Below are 21,897 nucleotides of genomic sequence, written 5' to 3'. Positions count from 1 at the left end.
CACCATCAGCTGAACTGTTAGTGAGCTGTCTGCCCTGCACTGACCCTCCAAATTTATTTGGGTGTTTTCTTCTCCACAGGTATCCCATGAGTTTGCCATTAACTTCAATCCCAGGAATCCATTCTGTTCAGGTAAGAATCTACCAGGCTTTAGGACTCCTTAGATGCCTTCAGTGCCTTCTGTCCTTCGTCTGCATTTCTTCAGTAACACCTTCATCCCTGGATGTGTTCAAGGCCAGGTTGGATGGGGCCCTGAGCTACCTAATCTAGTGGGTGGCATCACCACCCATGTCAGTGTGGTTGGCACTAGATGATCTCTAAGGTTCCTTCCAACATGAGTCATTCCATGATTCTGTGATCATGGGGGTTTTTCAAGGCATGTTCAGAGACAGACGTGAACGGTGAAGCAGAGCACGTGCTAACGGCACACTCAGAGGAAAGCACAGAAAATTTGGGGGTGTGTAGGAAGGCCCAGGGTAAGAGGCAACTGGATTCAGACTGTGTAAAATCCGCCTTCGCTCTGCTGTCTGGTGTGTCCTACCAGCCGTCTGCTCTCCCAGCAAGGCTGCAAGAAGCACAAGGCCTGTTGAGCAGATGGGGAATTCAGACCTGACGCTCCATTTAGCAGCTGATGGCTGCTCACAGTGATGGCTGAAGGACTGCTCAGATCCTAAGTGGTAAGGGTTACCATGGACCCTCTATCTCTTTTCTGGTTATGTTCAGAGACCAGGAGTTGCTTTTCTTTTTGCTCCTCCTCTTTGGCTGATTCTGAGATTTTTTCACAATCCCAAGGAATGCCTTCATTGACTGTGGGCACTATGAGGACTTCCCTACCACAGAAGGTTTGAGGACCCACTGCAAAGGGACTGAAGAGCAAAGCTTGGATAATAAGAAATTTGGGATGAGTTGGGCAGGAAGCGGGGGGAATAGATCTGACTTCAGCTCCATGACAGCACGAGCTAATGATTCCTAATTGGGCTTGCTGTGGTCCTGAGTTGTGACACCCTGTAATGCCTGTTTCTCTGCTCTCCCTGAAGGTGTGGAGGGCATTGTCCAAGCATACTCTGCCTGCCTGCCCCACATCCGCTTCTACGGACCCACCAACTTCTCCCCCATCATCAACCACGTGGCCCGTTTTGCAGCTCAGGCCACCCAACAGGAAACTGCATCAGTAAGTCCAGAAGATTCCGTGATCTGTTGGCAATCCTGATGGCTTTGGGCAGGGAACACAAAGCCTGAGCTGGGTTTCATGTCTTTCCCTTGTCTGTGGGTCCAGCCTTGCCAGTGGTGACCAAGGTATCCTCTTAGGGGTGTGAAGAGCATCTGAAGTCTGCAAGACAGAGCTCCCTTGGGTCCCTGTGGCAGCAGGCTGCCCATGGAGGATGGCAGATCTGGCCCTGGCTTTTGCTGGCCAAAACAGCTCAGCTTGGGCATCAGCTTGGGCATGGCAGGAGATACTGGGGTAAAAGCTTCCCTGATTCACACTTAAAACCTGTTCCCCACGAGGACCTTTTCCAGCCTTGCTGTGAGTGCTGTTGCTCTTCCCAGCTCCAGGCACAAGGAAATACTGAATTTGGTTTAATTCAGCACAGATCCAGGTTGCTCCTGGTTTTTTCGTTTTCTGTGTCACTGTCAGTGGGGGAGGGAGAGCCCACGGGCTCAGCACTGAGCAGAGGCGCTAATCGTATGCAAATTGCACCCCTCTGCTGGCACTAATAGTTTAATCAAGGGAGATTTTAAATAATGGGCACTAATAGTGCCGTCAGAGGCAAGCCTGGCTTGGCTCGGGTGTTTTTTTGGCAGCACAAAGCGTTATTGATGAGGGATCTCACTCCCCCGGGGTCTTCTCCTCTTCCATCCCATCTTCAGCTCGTGCATCAAAGCCACCCCTGGTGCTGACGGCTTCAGTGGCTGCCCGAGCCTGCCCTCCTTTCCTCCCGCTCTCGTTTGCTCCCAGCATTTCAAATAAAACCAAAAAGCCTCGTAGTTTTTCCATAGCAACACATCACAAACACAGCCCTCAGCTCTTAAGGGATGGGAGACTAAAACATCCTGGGGCTGGGGGAGGGACGGAGAGGTGTTACACCATTTAACTCTTGGGAAAGGATTAATAAGTTTTGGGGAATTAAAACTCACCTTTCCAGCAGGGTCCCTACATCCAAACCGCCCCTTTTCTTACCTCGTGCCGTTCAGTGCTGCCTAATCCCTCCAAGTCCTGCTGATATCATTAACAAATGGATTGGGAATCATCCCAGGAGCCCACGTGGATGCAGAGATCAGCCATTTTAACAAGAAAAAGAGGAGAAAGGAGGCAGGTGCTGCTGGTTGGTTTGTGATGAACCCCCTAGCCTGGTCCCTGTGCACCAGCAGCTCTGATTGTAGCTTGGCAGAGGTGCCACCCTGGCAGAGTACTGCAGCTGGAGCCCTGAGGTGCCACCAGCACACCTGTCCTGCTGTCATTTACTGACACCACCAAAAGTGTCACTGCTCTTGGGGAATCTCCCCGTGATGCTCTCCAGCAGTGCCTCCTGGCCCCAGTTTCATCACCCCTGCACAGCCCCTGGGCTTTGAGGCTGATCCCCAACATCAGCTCTTACTTCTTTTGACCTCTGAAGTATGAAGTTGTGATAAACATTCGACAGGCTCCACCTCCCCACCCCTTTTCCTGCATACTTTCCAGCATTTTTCTCAGATCCTGTTACAAATTTCACAGAAAAAAAAAAAGGGAACAAAGGGAAATAACCCTTTCCATGATTCCAGTAGACAGGCAAGGCAGGGACAGGGAGAATCAGCTGAAAGTCATTATCAGCTGCTCCTCTCAAGATTTTATACTCTTCTTCCTATACTGGTTTCCAGATGGGGCGAGGTCTAAGTTCTATTTCCAGTTATGACCACTGCAGGTCCTCTCCTGAAGTTTAGTCTTGTCCTCCAAACTCAGATGTTGCAGTCCTGCTCTGCAGACTTTTGTTTCACCATATTTTGCTCCCAAAAGTTCATATTTAGATAAAAACTTAACCCTGGGCTGTGCTGTGCAGGCAGGGTTAATGCATCAAAGGGGGCTGGAGTGGAGAAGGGTCTGGCTTGGGAAAATCTCCTCAGCCATGTCCTCAGGTTGTGTTTAAGCTCTACCCAGCCTTGTTAGTACTTGGAGTTTAGCACTGCAGCTCATCAAGAGTGGATGAAGCTTAGGGAAGGTTTCAGGGGATGTGGGCTGGAGGAAGACCAGAAAAACAGGCTTGGGGCAGCACTCCTTCCTTTGCTTTTCCAGGATGCTGCACTAGCGGTTTTCAGAGGAAATGGAAAGAATGAGGAGAGGAACAAAGGGCTTTAATGCTCTTAAGTGCTCGTTTTCGTCATTTCTCCAGCACACACAAGCTCTGTAATGTGCCAAAATTGAGCTATTACTTTCCCTGGAGACGGAGGAGATGGGATTTTGGGGGGTCCACATGCTCCAGGTTTGCTGAGCTGAGTCCAGCAGGACCATCTGTCCATCTCTTTGTCCCTCCTTCCCCAGCTCTGCAGGACCAGCCCTTTCCCAAGGAAGGGGAGCAGTTTCTAATGCTGCAGCTCTGTCATCCCCCAGCTTGCTGATGTCCTCTGCATCTCATAGCCATGGCTTTGTACAGGAGATGGACAAGCCCTGAGCACGGGATGGCCCCACAGCCTGGCAGTGCAATACAGGAGATGATCCACATCAGAGCAGGAGATGTTGATGGGAGCACCCAAAAAACACCCCTCTGTGTGCAGGCAGAGGGAGATTTCATTTCCCAGCTGGGCTCATGTCCCAGCCCTGAATTCCCCCTGGCCTTGACAAAGATCCCGTGCAGTTGGGGTTTTTTGCATCATTAGGTACAGTAAATCAGTAATTCAGAAAAATATTTTGGAGCGAGAGCTGGTTTGTTGTTTGTTTAAGATCTTTCAAAGACCAGGGGGAATAGGAACACATGAATTTCTGGATTCTGCTGAAGGGCATGATGCCAGCTGACCTGGGAAACGGGAAGATCACCCCCGAATCCCCAGGGGACGTGCCACCCCTTGAAATGTGAAGCACCCTGGCCACTCGGAGCGAGCCCTGGCTGCAGTGTGAGGGTGTGTCCCACTGGGTCTGACCCTGTGCCCTCCCCTCCGCAGCAATACTTCATCCTCCTCATCATCACGGACGGGGTGATCAGCGACATGGACGAGACAAGACACGCCGTGGTGCAGGCGTCCAAGCTGCCCATGTCCATCATCATCGTGGGCGTGGGCAACGCTGACTTTGCTGCCATGGAGTTCCTGGACGGGGACAGCCGGGTGCTGCACTCCTACACGGGCGAGGAGGCCGTGCGCGACATCGTCCAGTTCGTGCCCTTCCGCAACTTCCGCAACGTGAGTGAGGGCAGCGGGGAGGCCATCACAGGGGGACATCACAGGGCTGCCAAACCTGGGAATCACCCTGGAAGTGGAACAACCACGGTAGAGGCAGAGGCAAGAGGTACCTGCCTGTCCTGCTCTGTCTTAGCCTCAGGGATGCTCTGGCATGGATCACATAAATCAGCACTGCGGGCAGGGGCGGGGAGGGGTGACTGTGCTCTGCAGCTCTGTAGTGGGTTCCACCTGAGCATGCCGTGTTTCTCCATCCCCTGTCATTGTCAGACAGGTGGGAGCAAAAACCAGTGACTCAGAGCAGGATCTGCATTCATGCAGCAGGGTGTGACAGCACTGGGCTCGCACCCCTTGCCACAGCCCTGTGTTGGTTTTGGTGACTCCCACTCAGGCCTCATCCAGCAGCCCTGATGTGCCACACAAAGGACTTCATGATGAATTGTCCTGGGAAGGAGTCCCACGCCCCCTGATCCCCTGTAGGAAGGGGCAGTGGTGGCACTGGCCCTGCACGTCCTCTCTGTGGGATGAGTCCATTGCAGTCATCCAGCAGACAACTCTGGGACAGAGGCTGTGGCTGGCACTGATTGATTGCCAAGGATGAAGCTTGTGCTTATCTTACCCTTCTTTGCAATTAATCAGTGTCTTTCTATTTCACCTCCTGCCACCCACACCTGGTTTTTTTTGACCTACCCAGGATGTTTTACCAGTGAATTCTCTCCTGCAAGGAAGGGTAGACTGTAATAATCCCTAGTGTATAAAATGCTGACTATCAACAGACTCTAGCAGGTATTGAGTGAAATGCCAAGATCTGGAGCTGGGACCTGCCCAACCATGTTTGCTCAGTCAGTCTCCTGTGGCTGTCCTAACACTGGTGTTGGTTCCCTTTGGCTCACAGGTCCCCAAGGAGACCCTGGCCAAAGCTGTGCTGGCAGAGCTGCCCCAGCAAGTCGTGCAGTACTTCAAGCACCAAAACCTGCCACCCATCAACTCGGAGCCCGCGTAGAGCTGTGCCAGGCTGCACCCTCTGCATGCTGCCGAAGCCTGTTGGTCCTGCCAAAAGCACGTTCCACATGCTTTTAAGAGAAGAATACCCTCCCTGATACACTTTGTACTTCTTAATTTAATTGCTAAGTTCTTAAGACACATCCCAGAAAAGTGTCTGGATTCATTTTGTACAGTCTTGGCCCAAGGTAACACTAAGCAGCAAGGCCACTAAGCAGGACCATCCTGCTCTGTTGAGTCACTTTTCAGTATTGAATGTACTTTGTATAATTTCAGTGGTACAGAATACAATTTTTATGATCAAAACTTGCTTTTTCCAAGCAATGAAATGCTTAATATATTATCATTCGATGAACTGGTCGTTGTATAGTTCATGTATTTGTGTTGTACCTGTACACTTGTCAGGTTCTGTGTTCATTTTTATACTGTGTACATGTTATATTTGTTATACTCAGGTTAATAAAGAAACTTGGACATTTAAAACAAGAGTCTCTAGATGGGAAGGTCTGGGAGTGGCTTACACTGTCAGCAGTGCTGGGTGTTTGGAGTCACCCTGACAGGGCTTGTCCTGTTCCCTCAGCTGCTCTGCTGGCTGTGCCCAGGATCAGCCCCACACTGTCAATGGCAGCATCCCAGAGGGAGATTTAGTGAAGGTAGATATCCTGGGGAATATTCCTTAATGCCTGCCTGAGCTGAGTCTGTGTGCTTGGGAAAACCCCAGTACCCCACAACAAACCATCAAAGGGATTTTCAAGGTTCAGTGCTGCTCCAACTCTAGAAAATTTTCCAAGTCTGAGTAACAAAAGCTCCCTGCTGCCTGGAAGAAGATGGGCTGGGTAATGAAATCTTGCTCTCCTTTGAGCTGCTCATAAGCAATGTGCTAATTGCTGCTTTATGCTGCTCCTAACTAGATTAAGGTCTTTTGAAGCTGAGTGTGCTGTTGAATATCCGGCAGGGATCACCAGCCCTACTCCAAACTCAAGTAGGCTTGACTTGAGTCTCCTCCCCAGCAATGGAAGCTTTTGAGGTGGGAGGTTGCTGTCCCTATAGAAAGCCTGCAGCCCTCTCTGCACAGGTGTGTGCTACTGGTTGTGCTCTCTGCCAGCACCTTGTGGCTGTCACTGCTGCCACCAGCACACAGAGGGCCCTGGGCAGTCCCACAGCTCCAAGCACAGCACTGGGTGAGACCCCATCCCTTGGGAGAGGTGGGACTGCTCCGAGAAACCTTTGCCTTGCAAAACCTCCTGGAAAGGAAAATAAACAACCAACACCGCCCTTTTCCAAAGGGAGAAGCAGCCTTTGAAGGGTGGCTTGTTTAAAAATAAGGCTGGATCCAGCTCAGCTTCCAGATCGAAGTCTGCGGCTTTGGAAATATTTTTTATTTATTTCCAAAAGAGAACCTCACACGCAGCTGCAGGAGCTCATAAACTCTTCTGCTAGTAGAGTGTTTGTGGGGGTTTGTCGGGTTTTTTTAACACCTCGCTGAAACTTTAACAACTAGCACAGACAACGAGCGGTTTATTGAGCTGTCCCTGGGGAGGGGATGAAGCACACACTATGCAGTCATGTTTTTTTCTTAAAAATAACAAAAAAATGTATCTAAATCCACCAGTGAATGAGAGCTGCTGGAGCCAGCCACAGCCAGCTCATCTCCAGCTTTGGCAGCCCAGGGCAAGGTCACTGCCACAGCTGCCCTTTTCAGGTCTGATTTATCCTCCATCCCATGCACTCTGCACTTCCCAGCACATCTCCCAGGGCACTGGAGGATTTTAATGTCAGATGGCTTCTGATGTATAAAGGTAAATGGGACCAACAACGGAGTGAGGAGCTGGGACAGCTGTGCAGTTTGTTTACATGAGCCAGGCCCTGAGAACAGCAGAGCTGACTCAAAGGCATTCCCCAACTGTCCTATTCCATTCTTCTAGGAAGAGGAGAAAAGCAGAGGGCCCTCACATCTGCTTTTCCTGGATTATGTCTCCTCCTGGCCTGCACAGCCCCATATACACACCCTAATATACACACCATCTCACCTGCAGCCCCCCACTGTATTTGCCACAATTGGCTGGAAACTCCCACTATAAATTTCTGTCTAAATCAGGCTTTTGACTGCAGCTGTGCAAGATACCACTCAGAAAAATGGCCCCAGCATGCTGACAGCTGGGCAAGGCTGCTCTGAGAACAGTCAGATAATTGATCTAGTTTAATGCCAGGGAAGAACATCAGCAGCTCTCATACCAACTCCTTGAGGCTCTGGCCCACACAACTTTAATAAAAAAACATGCTTTTTTTTTTTTTTTTTTTTTTTTTTGTGCACCACTTCCATTTCATTCCATAGCTCAGTAAGATGAAAGTCACCAAAAGCAAAGCATTAGGGAGGCCACACGAGGTCTACTTATTTTCCACCTGAAAGTGGCATAATTACAGTAGTTAGAGAACAGGCAGGAGCAACACCGGAGCAAACACAAGAGGTGCCAGGCAGCCCAGAACAGGGGAGGGATTGCAGGAACTGTGGAACAGGGTTGTGCAAACAGAAAGGGTATTTGGCTAAGGACAGCTTCATTGTGAGCACAACTCTCCATTTTCCATTTCCTTTGGAAAATTCAGCACTCAGGCTAAGGCATGAATCCACTACAGGCCTTGTTTTCTCTGCTTTTAGCCCAGCTGCTCCCTCACAAGTTCCTCAGTGTCACCTCCAGGTAACTGCCCTTTGGTACACACTGACCAGCTGCTGTCTCACAAGGGTACTGCATAGAGCAGGATGGCACAGACACTTCCATCCCTGAGCAGCTGAGCTGAGCTGTTCCAACCCTCCAAACTCCCATCAGCACACTGAGATTAAGAGGATGGGCCCTCAGCCCTACTTCTGGAATTCTCCAACTCCTGTACAAAGGAGTTTGGCTGAACAGGGGAGTCCCACCCACTCTGGATTCATGCCCTTCAGGACACTGCTGCTGAAAAGCTGCATGGTTTGTCAAGCCCCAGTGCTGGAGCAGCAGCCTTTGAGCAGAAAAGCCAGCTGCAGTTCCTGTGAACTCACTCAGATGAAGTCTTCCATCACCACCTCTGCTTTTGTGGGAAACTGACCTACCACCTCTCCTGGATGGTGGTTTGAGGGAATGGCTGATTGGGTAGAGCACAAATTGATTAATGGAATGAGAACAATTATGAATGGTACAGGCAGAGATAAAAAAATGTGTTCAGAACGTCTTTAATCATGTAACACTAAAACTTCTTTACAGTGTCATGGCAATCTACACTTCACCATCTGCTCAAATTTAGTCCTGCCCCCATTTTTCAAATACAGAATAAAAATGACATTTTAAAACAGAACACATGGCTGCTTCTACAAGACTTCACTGCTTCAAGTGATTATTTTTTGCCTTGTTAGTCTTGTATAAACTTCTTAAATCAACATAATTCTTTCCATAAGAATTGTAAAAGATAAAGCTCTCTCCTCCATACCCTCAGACCTTTATTACATGGTTAGGTGTGCCTTCTGCTTTAGGATGGCAGCTTTTCTTCCAGGCTCAGTATGTACCCCAGAAATGGAAAGTTGGGGGTGGTGGGGGAGGGGGGGGGAAATAATGAGTTGCTTTAGGAGTATCTGAGTGTATTAAAGTTGAGAGGTTAACTAGAAAGATTATATTTGGGGCAGAAGGATGCAACAAGCATCCATCAGGGCTTTGGAAGATAATTCTGCACTACATTACACACGGAGGGATTTTTTTATGGACCATCAAAGAAACTGTTGCCACGAAAGACAGAAGAGACAATCTTCCCAGTGGAATTGATGGTGCCTTCGCTGTCCGAGCTGGACTCGGAGTCGCTGCTCCCCGAGTAGGCGCCCAGGCCAGGCAGGATCCCGATGCACACGGCTGCTGAGGGACAATGCACTGCCGAGCCTCCCACTGAGCTGCTCCCCAGGGGAACACAGGAGGGTTTTTCTGGAAGAGAGAAATCTCAGTCAAAAACTAGAGTGCAGGAAAGGGCTTTCAATCAGCCCAGGAACCGCCACGTGTCACTCACCTGCTTTTCCCACATAAGCAGGGATGATTTCAGGATTTAATTAAAGCATAAGGCAGCTTTATGCTGTAATAAAATCACTCTGACAGGAAGGACTTCCTACCTCAGGGGATGATTTTCTTCTCATCACTAGTTTAAACCCAGCTCTATGCTGGCATTACAAATTTTTTTATTCTAAAGTTGTCAGTTTGATGCTTGTCAAGTACCAATCCCACCAAATAACAATAAATGTCTCTGCTTTGAGTAATTGAGTTTGTTTTTTTTTGCAATATAACAGCATAGTTGAGAAAAAGTTTTATTCCATCATTCTGCTAGTCAACATCTCCCATCTTCCATGGCTAATTAATCATTTCTGCTGTTCTGAAAGTTTACTGAACAGAAGAGATTCAGGAAGTGCCTTGGGTTGTTGCTACACAACTGCAGCTCACCCAATTTGTGTCAGAGTATCTTGACAGCAAGTCAGTTGCAGCCCTGACATCTAAACCTGAAACACAACTTAATTTTTCTTCTGGTTCCCCACAATTTTCTGAAACAAACTGATTTCAGGATGGACTGAATCACTTCAGAGAATAAAGCTGAAGTGGATATATGCAAATACATGCAATGCTGCTGTTCTCCCTGTCTCCTGCCCACAGAACAAGCATTAGGTTTGAAATGCGTCTAAGGACAATTCCATTAGTTATCAGGTTAAATTCTTTCAGATTAATAAACTCTCAAAAGAAGGTGGACAGTCTCTTAAGGAGACTTAAGAGCTCCTTAGACAAACATCTGTCAGGACTGGTTTGGGCAGGGGACATCCTGATAACCTGCAGAGGTTCCCTGCTGCCCTATTTTCCATGAAGGCTGTCAGCACCCACACTTACCATTTCTACTGCTTTAAAAGAGAACATGCCAACCAAAGTCCATGCTGTCTTGTCCAGTGAAGGAACAGAAAACAAACCCTCTATAAGATTTAACCCCAACTCAACTGCTGTTCAGTGACAGACACAGCTTCCCACCTGCAGAAGTTGGGACATACCTGGATTCTTTTCCTCGTGGTCAGTGTCTAGTTTCAATCTCTTGACACTGTTACCACCATCTGAACTGTGAAAAAAATAACAGAGTGTCTTGTTCTTCAAAGGTAAACAATTACTGTGAAGTCATCATTACATCTTTGCCTCAGATGCTAGAGCAGATGCCAGCAGGGTCCCCTGATGACCATCACCACTTCCAACTGCCATTAACTGAGGCTCCTTGGGGAATATGCAGGATCCAAGGAAGCACCAACACCTACACTACAAGTATCACTTGTTAACCTGGGAAAGGAACACACCTCTTAAGAGTTCAAGTCAAACCCCTTGCACAGCAACCTAGAGCTGCCTATTCAGAGGCTGTGCCCCACAGGAGACTGGGAACAACTACCTGAGCTTCAGACACCCACACAGCCACAGCCTTGCACATGTGGATGATTGCCACTCTTGCTGGTGCCAACATCCATGGCTTTTCCTTTGCAGGTCTTCCTTCCCCTCTTTCAAGCACCTAGAGAGCCTGTTCTAAAACATCTAGAAATCTTGCACCCAGAAAGCTCAGACAGTCTTACAGCAACTGACAGAGCTGCAGTGTCCACAAAGGTCCTTTCTGGGTCCAAAGTGGCACTGGGAGAAAGGAGCATGACTTGGACTTCAGACTCTTCAGAGTTTCTATAGCTCTCCCCTGTCACTGCTGAGATTTCCCTCCCCCCTCCACTGCTGCATGTTCCCAATGCTAAGGCATCCACATAAACAAATGCTTCCCAGATTCAGCAGTGAGGAACTGATGAAGCATGAGCATTATTATGCATTAACTCTTTTCTGTCCCTATCAGAACATGCAGTACAGATGAAAGGTTATTCTGTGCAGAGAGCTTTTAATAGTAATACACATCCTTGACAGGAAATTACAAAGCTCAGGGAGCAGATGTTGAGTGCACACTACACTTGCTTTGGGCCACTTTGCAATAAAAGATAAGATGGCAAAAATAGAAGACTGCAAAGCAAGTCTGCAATGGCACTGACATGTCAGTTAAGATGCTCTCTTTAAACAGATGCCATCTGCAGACTTTAGAAGTACCGCTAAGCACATGCCAGCTCCTTTTATACATCCTTCTGGGTTAAGTACTATTAGTTAAAGACAAAAACAATGTTATTGGCTGCTTGTTATCAGCCCAGGGCTTTTCTTTCCTGCCTTCCCAAAACCCAAACTATCACCAAACTCCACAGACATTAGGTGGTGGAAGTGCTTACTTCAGTTTTCAGACATGCAATTAACTGCTGTACTGAGAGCTAAACATCACCCTACAAGATAAGCTTCTAAAATAATCTTGCATTCCCTGAGACAATTCTAACACACTGCATTTTGAGATGTCAGTAATCATCTTCAGTATTAGATGATTCATCTGTGGGAAATAAGTCTGGTCCCACATGCCTGGTTTCTCCATAACCTGTAGTACACCAGCAGCTGTGTTTGCAGGCCAAGATCAAAGCAGCAAGCACATCATAAACCCAGCTGTCACCTCCCTGGGATGGAAAGGGTGTTGATGTATCAGTGTAAATCCCTGAGGAACACAGGAAGTTTCTCTGATATCCTTAGAAACAAACTGGTACACAAAGCTCCTCTCTTGTAACCTTGTCTCCCCCATGCTGCCCCCAGCAGCAATTAAAACAATCTATTTTAAACACAGGTAAAATTGCCTGATAAATTAGGCAACCTGAATGAAATTGCATTCGTGAGGTGACTCTGATATGTACAAACAGAGACATAAAACAGATTCCCTCGAACCCCAAGCAGGATTGCCCAAGCCTGGCACTCTAAAATGAAGATCCTACCCACTTGCTTTACACATGCTTATCTATTTGATTTGCTTCATGTTTTCCCCCACAGTTTGTGAGAGCCTATAGAAACAAGACTGGTCTTTTCTTATACCTTCCCCCTTTTTTCTTTAGGGCTAAAGTTTACACCTCACTCTCTGAAGGCAGTTTTGGCCTGTCTCCCTTTACACTGCTAACTAGGTTCCGTTCCTCATGAATTTATAGAAGTGTGAAACTAACCTTCTGTGTTTCACAGCTCCTGCCAACAGCTTTGCCTGAGAAAATTTGTTCTTGTTTTCCACTGACTTCATGGGCAATTTCTTCTCAGTTTCCTTCTTTGGGTCCATACTGACTCCCACTTTAGTGAGAGTGCTGTGAATTACGGGTTAAGGATCAGCTGGGAAGGAATGGGGAGAACAGACATTTCCTCCCTGATATATTTAGCCAGCTCTGCTGACAGCAGTGACCGAAGTTCATTCACATATTCTATCAAAATAAACTTATTTGTAATGACATTGAGCTGCTAGCCTCAGCCAGAAGAGAAGATACTTTGCCCTCTGGGGTTGGAGCTCTCTCTGGTATCAGGACCAGCTCTCCCTGTGAGGATGTCCAGGCAGCAGCCTGGGAGCTGCTGTTCTGAAGACAGAAAGGTATAACACAAAGCACCCAGCACCCATGAACATATCCACCATCCTGCCTTTTCCTAAAGGCCTTAGAAAAGCAAAAAGGTCAGGCTGGACCAAAACAAACAAGCCAAAAAGGCAATGCAGTACTTCCCCCTTCTATGGGCATCAACATATTTGTAATTCAAATTTGCTGCTCCACACTCTAATCCATACCAGAAAAGCTATATAGAAATATATGCACTCACTTCCACTCCTCAAACCCTCTTTTTCCTGAGCCCAGCAGATTTCAGCCTAGCAAGACAGAACAGTTCCACTTTTTGGGTTTGGTCTTTAGCATTCTACCTTTTCAGCTCATCTCACTCTAAGGACCACAAGGATTCTACTGCTGGTCTGAGCACCAATCCCAAGAGAAAAGAGACCCTGATTAAGGGGCACTGTGGTCCAAGATTCACCCAAAAAAGACTGCAACTGCTCAGAAAAGCTAAATAGATTAAAACAATGTTAGCAAGGTGGAATGCAGCTGAAACCTATAAGGAGGTGGACAAGCTTAAGCAGGTTCTCAGATGGGATAAGAAGGAGCAGGGTCTTTTTATTAGGGCACACTCTGCACACACAACACATCTCCTTGTGATGAAGAGAAATCTGTCAAAGATCTTGTTTGTAGATGAGGTGCCAGGAAAGTCACACAAAATTCTGCAAAAATTTTAACTGCACAGGCAAAGGCAAATGAACTTAAGCTTAAAAGCATGTTTATAAACTCAAATCTAGTGTTCTAACAGTTTCTCCTCTGACTACAGTTCCACAAGCTAGAGCTTCACAGATGCCCCAGTCACTGCAGACATACATTGCATATTGAATTTCACGTTGATGACCCATATATTTGAAGCCATACCTTTTTTCCCCCATTGAGCATCTGAAAATCAACAACTTTTAGACTTTGCTTTGAAGTGACACTCAGTCTCCAATCACTTTACAGACAGGAATGTTCAGATGCCATTTATTATTTGATTTTCCTAAGGATACAACAGTAACCCAGACTGTTCCTTACTTCAACCAAAAGTCTTCTCAGCCAAAACCACTGTTCAATTTTATCTATTTATGAGATGGCACAGGAGTGCCATCCTGTGGCTGTCTGAAGTCATCTGAGAGCTCCTTGAGCTGAACATGATTTGATGATGCCACACAATTCTTAGACACACTGCAGTGTTCAACTGCCACATTTAGGTCCATTACCTTGTTATATTCTAAGCCTGACTGAGGAACTCAAAGGCTTTTCGTTTAAAAGATAACAAATTACAGGCTTTTAGCTTCCATCCAGGATGGCATTCTCCTAAAACTCCTCAACTAGAAAGGCACAGCACATTTTTAGTAGGTATTTTATACATCCTGCTGTCATTAGCAAATGTAATGCTATAGCCAGCCAAGAAGTGTTCCCTCTCAGGAAGACAACATTAGAAACAAACCTCTCAATCTTAAATATCAACTGCACTAAACAAGCTGTCCTTCAGTAAAGCCAGCTTCTTGGAGGGGGGACTGCTCCTACATTTAGATAGCAGCAAAGACAAGCTGATCTTGCTCTCAAATACTTCTTGGAAATGGCTTTTAAAATATTTGTAAATCTTTATCTGAACAGCGGGGGGGGGGGGGTGGTCTCGATAGGGTAGGGAACAAACAAACCTAGTTGTTCATGCAGGAGAAAGAAAAATTCCTATTCATCCATGCATATGAATTTCTTATGCTCAGGAGTACCTTAAAATATTCCAAGGCATATTTATCCTGAGGATGTATAATTTTGTGATTGTTCAACCTGAAAAATTAAGGAAAAAAAATCTCTGTACTTTAATATTGACACAGTTTCTACCATGAAATTAATGCCTCTGGGTAGCTTAAATTAAATTCTGTACCAGGAAAAAGAGCAAATAATGAAATCCATTGGGTTGACATTCCTCTTATTAATTTAGAAGAGCACTTAAACAGTACCTCTAGATGCAGCACATTGCTTTTTGTCACTGCAGTGATAAACCATTAGTAACAACCTGCAGAAGCAAAAACCACTTTTGCATTTCAGAACACCACCAAAAATTTAAAACACAAGTCAATTTGCTCTGAGGTTGCTTGAAATATTAGGGTTAAATATAAAGAGTTTTAAAAAGGAAATTAAATGGGCAACACTTTTGATTTGCTCATGAGATGAGGTGACTATAAAACATTCTCCCTTCCTCCACTCCATCAGCAGTAAGTTTAATTTTTACAGTAAGACTTTAGACTCAGAGCCACCAATATTACTAAGAGTGCAAAGACTGAGGTAAGACGACCTGTACATCCTGATCAGGCTGTTCAGGGATCTGTGTGTTATGTGGCTAGTTCAAGGCAACTTAAAATTCCCTCAGGGTGGTATGGTTCACCCCAGATGTATGTGACATAACAAGAGCTGTCAGCTGCTCCCACAACACAATCTCACACTGCACAACCCTGGATCAGTCAGCCCATGAGCAACCATTACCAAAACTAAATATATCCATGAATAGATCCAGCAAATCAAGAAAATACTCCAAATCCATCAGCTAACTGCAGCCTATTTCTGAAGTTAAAAAAATGAATCAGGATTGCTTTTTCATAAACACACTCCTGAGCTAATAGATTTTCTTCACAGGACACATGCTCCAAATTACTGACTGACACAAGGTGAGACCAATCTCTGTAATACCAGCACTATTCTATTTTATTTGCTGAATGGTTTTGGCCACCTCCTTGTGTTCACAAACTCTTTCATCTATACTAAAGCTTCCCTGAGAACATGTGTTTTGTTTACCTATAACTCAAAAGCAATCTAGACAAGGAAACCATCAGATTCTGCATAGGTTCACTAAACCTCAAAAACAACCTTAGCACAGAAATTCTCAAATCTTTACAACCTTCCTTGACTAGCACTAATTAGAGAAGAAAAACATCCTAAATGATTTTTTAGCATATCTACAAGAAAATTAGGCAAATTTAACAGCAAAGCCAAACTGTTCTGCTCTTAATCCAGCCTACAAGTGTGTACTATCCAAAGGAGCCAAGACTCCATGGGCACTGACTTCCCAGAAGAAAGTCAGCACATATGCACAGACGTATGTAATTTCTCATCCTGCAAGTATCAGCAAGGGAGAAGGTATCTAATACTCCAAGAAGAGTACAGAGAGGGTAATCCACACATTCTGTCAAACAGGTATGTTAAAATCAGGCAATATACAGCTAAAAATAAAAGAGCATGCAATTTTCCATAAGACAAAAGCAAGAGATTAGAAATTATACACTGGTTTTTCTTTATGTTCTCTTTCACTTTTAATTTATGGTATTTCAATAGCAGAAAAAAAAAACAAATCCCAAAAGCCCCCAAGCAAACCCCAAAATAATGCAGAGAGGAAAAGGAAAGGAAAGTATCAAAGAAGCAGGAGCTGAGGGGAGAACATCAAACATTGCAGGGGTCTATCAAAGCTACAATGAAGTCATTAAACTTTGAAAGTGTATCACTGTACACATTCTGTAAAGCAGCTGTATAAAAAGAATGACAACTGACAGAACAAACTAGAGCCCACTCTTACCCTCCTCTAGGTAACAACCAGTCATTTTAATGCAAAGGATATTCTGTATTCATTTAGTTCTTTCAGCTCTTCTTCCCTTCGTTGCTTTTCTAGTAGCTCTTGCTGCCGAGAAACCTCATCAAGGAAATGTGTCTCATCTTCATCTAAGCCTCTTACCATATTTTCTGAATAAAGAAAGAAGAAATTTGTTGGTTTCAGACACCAAGTCTGTCTCCTCCAAATGTTTTTAAACCAACCAATAGGTAAAAAACCACACTACTTCTTCCCTCAAAAAAGGAAGTACATTTTCTTAGAACAAACGATTCCTACCTAATTAGTTTTAATTCCTGTTCAAAAATTAAAAAAAAGTAGAAGCAAGACAACTCCTAATTTCCACATAAAAACAAATTCTTTCTAAACATGCTACCCTACTTTAAGGAAAATACATGCTAGTGCAGCAGGAAGATTTTATTTCCTGTTCTGCAAATGTTCAGTGCCTTTTGAGCAAATGATTTCATTAGAATGACAATAAACAGTGTGTTTTAGGAAGACTAAACCTTGCTGTTTGTAGTCATCATCAGAAATCTTAGCCCAAATATCACCTTCAGTCTTCAATAAAGCTTAATTCCATAGGAGGATTTCTAGGTTTTTACATGAAGTCATCATATTTTTAATCTTCAACCCACATAGGCAAGCCCTAGTCACTTTGAGGGCAAACTAGGAAATCCATTTATACCAATAATTGGCAAACTCGTGTCTGACAGAAAAACTCTGGAAATCAATGACTATTTGAGGTTACTTTATAAAAGCCAATCCCTGCTCCTTCCAACTCACGCAGAGCTCATTCATAAATATTTAAACAGTAACTTGTAGCACTCACTGCTACTACTGAGGACCCCTTCAGAGAGCAAAAGTAGTGAAACTCAGGGTATTTTTTGAAGCAAGTGACATGAATTAATCTCATTTTCTGCCTGACTCATCTGCAAACTAAGAGGAGCAGCCACTGAGGTCCTTTGAGCTGAGGTTTCATTTAGTTCCCTCCCAGGCACTCTGCAGCAGGTTTTGCTCTCCAGGTTAGCTGGTATCTGGTATTCTGCTGTGGCTGCATTAAAAGCAGAGGTGGGTCGACTTTTCAGGACTACTTCCCATTCCAGTACTTGGCTTACCAAAGCAAAGGTGTTGCAGATCTAATACAACTGGCCAAGAAAAGCTATTCATTTAGACAGTTATTAGAAGCCCTTCCTATTCAGGCTGACAGCAGTCAATTTTTGGGTGGCTCCTTCAGCAAGAATTGCTTAGTCATATTACCAAAAATGACTGGGATCAAAAGTCTACTGAAGTTTACTGTCAACTCTCTAGGTGGGAAGAATCCTGTAGGTGCAGCTGGAGACTTTAATGCATTAATGCTGCTATCTGTACTTGCCTCTTTTCAAAGGGCTTTTCTACAAAGCCAGAAATTCAAACATTTCATTAGAAGAGTCAAACATCTACTTCTAAAGAATCAAAACATGTAAGTTTACTTCTTCCAAATCATAATCTAACTCTCAAATCACTTTTAGTCAAATAATTGGAAATGGCTTAGAAATGTCATAGCTGCTCTAACAGGATTTCTTTAATTGATTCAAGCATGTGTTAAAGCATGAGTTCAAGAGTCGCAAAACCACAATATTTTTCCATTTCTTTGTGGATTGCTATCAAGTTTGTTTGGAATTTTTTTTGGGCTTTTTATTTTATATGCAATATAAGCTCAGTATTCAACACTTTCGAGGCATGCTGCTTGATAACTGCAAACACCTTTTGAGTTTTACATGTGTGCAGTGCTGCCCCAGTGTCCAGAACATCTTCCTTTAAAAATCCAGGATTTCAGTAACACTCTCCTGAAGCCTTTGTTTCCCTCTCAGAGGGAGACAAAACACACAGATATATCCTTTACTTAGAAGTCGTGCACAGCTGTTGCATACAACACATGCAGTTTGCTGCTGCTGCTGCTTACTGAATTTAAATTGCTCCTCAAACTCCTGCTGCTTCTTTTCTCTCTGTTCCTGCAGCCTTTCATACAACGACCGTGGGTCATATGCCTCCTCTGGGCATTCTGAAAGGAACAAATCAAGAAGAGAGACCACGTTAGAAACACTACACCACCAACAGTTCACATAAAAACCATTTCAATTATAGAATATATAAACCCATTACTTTTAATTTTTATTTTCTGAAAAATTCTCAGATCTTTTCCCTGTAATTACTGACATTTAGCCCATACCTTTTGGGTCCTCAGGTTTTCGGACCTTTTCCCATTCCTCTTGCCTTCTCTTCCGTCGCTCCTCTAGCTCTGCTTCCGACACGAACCTCTTGTTAATCACCAGGTCAGCAGTGCCATCTCCCCCTTCCATTGTGGAATAGTGTCTCCTGAAAACACAACATGCAAAACATCAGGAGGCTGATTATGCTTTTCAGTGAGTGAAACATGATTAAATATCCTGAAACACACACCTGCTGCCCTTACAATAACTTCAGCTCTCTAAAGAACACTGCATAGTAAGCACTGACTGAGACACAAACTCACTGCATAACTGCTAAGACTAATAAGCATCATCTATTACTCCTTCTTTACTCTTTTTTTCATAATTATGTCTTTCCTGCTAGTTGTCTGCCTCAGGCTGCTTTTTTTTTTTTTAAGTAGTGTTCTAATGGATTTACTTTGCTGAAGTAAATACTTTTTAAAAATAAACACCCTCACCTACACTCTCATCCTTTTATTTTTGTTCCTCCACATCTGTTCTGAAGAGAGATAAAGTGATGGCAAAGCACTAAAATCCATGTTCTTTTTGCCCAAGCTATGAAAATTTGAGAAAGCTTGCCTGTTTTCAGTTGTTGAATGCATGTAGTTAGAAATGATTAACCAGAAATTACCAGCTGTTCTGGTTTTGGCTGGGACAGAGTTAAACTTCTTAGCAGCTCGTACAGCTCTGTGGTTTGGGCTTGGTGTGACAACATTGATAACAGCCTTGCAGTTTTAGCCTAAGTCAAGGACTCCCCAGTGTCTCAGCCTGCCCAGCAAGGAGCTACACGAGAAGTGTGAGAGAGCATGGCCAGGACAGCTGTCCTGAACTGGCCAAAGGGACATTGCACAGAACCATGGCCACAGAAAAATGTTTGTATCACTGTGCCCAGCATATAAACTGGGGGGATCTGGCTAGGAAGTCAACAGCTGAGTGAGAGAGGGAATTCCCCATGGCTAAAACAGAGCTGGGCTTAGAAAATGAGCATCACGTCCCCTGGAGAGCACAGTCCCTTCCCACACAGTGCAGCCACCCTCTGCTTCAAGATTTCAGTACCAGGTGCAGGGTGGAGATGCTCCAAGTAGACAGCCTAACAAGGAAACTTGTGGTTTTGACACCTGAAAGCCCAGGATGAAACAAACTGCTTCTCTGAGTCCTAGGTGTCTCCCTCCAGAATTATTTTGCCAGATCCATGCTACACCATGAAGCCCTAATGCCTGTTTTTGTTTCAAGCCTGTACATCAAAACAGTACACAGAAATACAACACAAGCACAACACACAGAGCTGTTCCTTTAAAGACATGCCAACATAACTTTTTTCTGCTTTATTTTCTCCCTGGTATAACTGCAGCAAGTTAAGGACTGCCCACAGTTCTGCCAAGTACTGTTCATTTGGGATCTCACCCTGCATTTCAGCACAGAAGAGATCCCAGAGCAGTTACTCTTCCAAGGAGGAAGGGATGCAGTAACCCAAGTGAGGGAAGAAACCTGTTTATCATCCTTCCTTCACACCACAAGGAATCAGTCCTGCAGGAAGTCCTGCAATCCTTACAAAAACTGATACTTTTGGGGGTACTGCTTGTAACAAAAATGAAAAAACTGAGGTCTCAGGAGAAATCCAGGTTAGAGCACTGGGCAAATATTTGTTACAGCAGGGTGCATTCTTAAGGTTAGTATTACTAAAAGAAGTTAAGACAAAAGAATTCTCTTAAGAGCTGGGGACAGGAAGGACAGATCCAAGGCTGGTCACTTTCTCTTTTTTTAAACTTTTCTTTATTTTTCAATATCCAACAAAAAAATCCACCCTAAGAGCCGAAGTCCACTTTCCAGAAAGCATGGAACACTTGCTCTTTGAGTGTCATTTCTGAAGGTGGTTCAAGATGGAAATCTACAGAGAAGATAAAAATTGAACCTCACAGCTGAATACAAGTCCTGATCACAAGGCCAGCTTTCCTATCCAAGTGCTGCATAAACAACATAAATTGTTTCTTCACTTGTGTAATCTCAACCTATATATTTAGAGAGGAAACAAAAGGTTCCAATATAATGGTGACAGAAAGTAATAAAAGCAAACTGAGAGAAAGGGATTCTTCAAGAACACAGCATCCTCTGGGGACTACAGCCTTCAGCAGCAAACCATCGTCAGTTCACTCAGACAATAGATTTTAAGATACACAAAGTAGATTAGGGTTTAATTATGGACTGAGAGGCAGCGGTGGTGCTTTGAACACCAGTGTCTGACACTGACAACCCCATCTTGGGGAAAAGAGATGAGGGGGGGGAAAAACCCATCTAGCAGCATCAGATTAAAGTTCACTTGCACTTAAAAAGTTTGGTAACCTCGCTGTATTGTTTGCCCTCTCCCATCTGAAGCTAACACACACAAAGCAGGCCCAACAAAAAACATGCACTTGGCAACTTTTCCCTATTTATCTGTGTTTTCATCTGGTGACTGTATTCTAGGGCTATGCTGTCACCGCAAAGGCAAAAGTTTGTCACAGCTGTAAACCACATGTTTTTATAACACCAGACGGTAACTTCCCCAGGATCAAAAAAAAAACCTCCCAAACGTCACAACTCTTGCTACCACTCAGGCTGAAACAGATGCAGAGCAGCGACGGTGCCCCGGGTACTCGAGTGCAGCTTCCAATCGATTCAGCGCTGTTTAAGTAACAAAGGCAACTTACCTGCCCGTCTCATCAACCCACCGCTGATGACGGCCGGGCAGCGCTCCCGCACCGCGTCAAGCGCGGCGCCGCGCCTGGAGCCGCCCGGAGCCGGAGGGGATCAATCGGCCCCGCCGGCCTGAGCCGGCCCCGGGCCCGCTCCCTGCGCTCCGCCGGACCTCGGTGCCGGGAGCCTGCCGCGCGTGCCGGGCTCGAGCTGCTCCGAGCCCTCACCGCGACCTCCTCTCCCCTCCGCACCTTCCCTCCAGCCCCTCGTCCCGGGAGCGGCCGCCGCGCTCGCGGGGCCCAGGCCCGAGCCTCTTCACCCCTGCACCCCAAGGGCCGGCGGCCCGGCTTCGGCCGCTATCCCGCGCCCGGGCGCTCCCTCCGGCCCCACCGCCGCGGGCCCGCCCCCGGCACGTACCGCGGCCCCTCACAGCGAGCGGCACCGGCGGGCCCGCAGCGCCGCCATTGACCCCGCTCCCCTCCGCCGGCCGCGCCGCCCCGCCCCTTCCGCCCGCCGCGGCCAACCGCGCGAGCGCTTCCT

General features: G+C 45.7%; 2 protein-coding genes across 3 annotated transcripts in view; one reads left to right on the top strand and one right to left on the bottom strand.

Annotated features, from left to right (window-relative positions):
- The window catches only part of CPNE2 (copine 2), a 42,630-nt gene extending 36,781 nt beyond the window's left edge, over positions 1-5,849 (top strand). For both annotated transcript variants that reach the window (XM_021541175.3, XM_021541176.3), the window contains exons 13-16: positions 80-131; positions 1,037-1,170; positions 4,131-4,367; positions 5,260-5,849. In XM_021541175.3, coding sequence (XP_021396850.1) covers positions 80-131; positions 1,037-1,170; positions 4,131-4,367; positions 5,260-5,367 — 531 coding nt within the window. In that variant the 3' untranslated portion in view covers positions 5,368-5,849. The remainder of the gene's footprint in view (positions 1-79; positions 132-1,036; positions 1,171-4,130; positions 4,368-5,259) is intronic.
- Positions 5,850-8,558: 2,709 nt separating this feature from the next.
- On the bottom strand, positions 8,559-21,870 carry PSME3IP1 (proteasome activator subunit 3 interacting protein 1). Its single transcript, XM_021541195.2, has 7 exons — positions 21,775-21,870; positions 18,666-18,811; positions 18,399-18,497; positions 16,469-16,590; positions 12,454-12,587; positions 10,408-10,472; positions 8,559-9,310 (listed from the first exon to the last, which is right to left on the bottom strand). Exons 2-7 carry the CDS (start codon positions 18,793-18,795, stop codon positions 9,093-9,095), a joined length of 768 nt encoding a protein of 255 aa, XP_021396870.1. The 5' UTR covers positions 18,796-18,811; positions 21,775-21,870; the 3' UTR covers positions 8,559-9,092.
- Positions 21,871-21,897: the final 27 nt, after the last annotated feature.

Source organism: Lonchura striata, chromosome 13 (genome assembly GCF_046129695.1).
Source record: "Lonchura striata isolate bLonStr1 chromosome 13, bLonStr1.mat, whole genome shotgun sequence".
NCBI lineage: Eukaryota > Metazoa > Chordata > Aves > Passeriformes > Estrildidae > Lonchura > Lonchura striata.
Note: the sequence above shows the minus strand (reverse complement) of the source record. Positions and strands in the feature narration are given on the sequence as shown.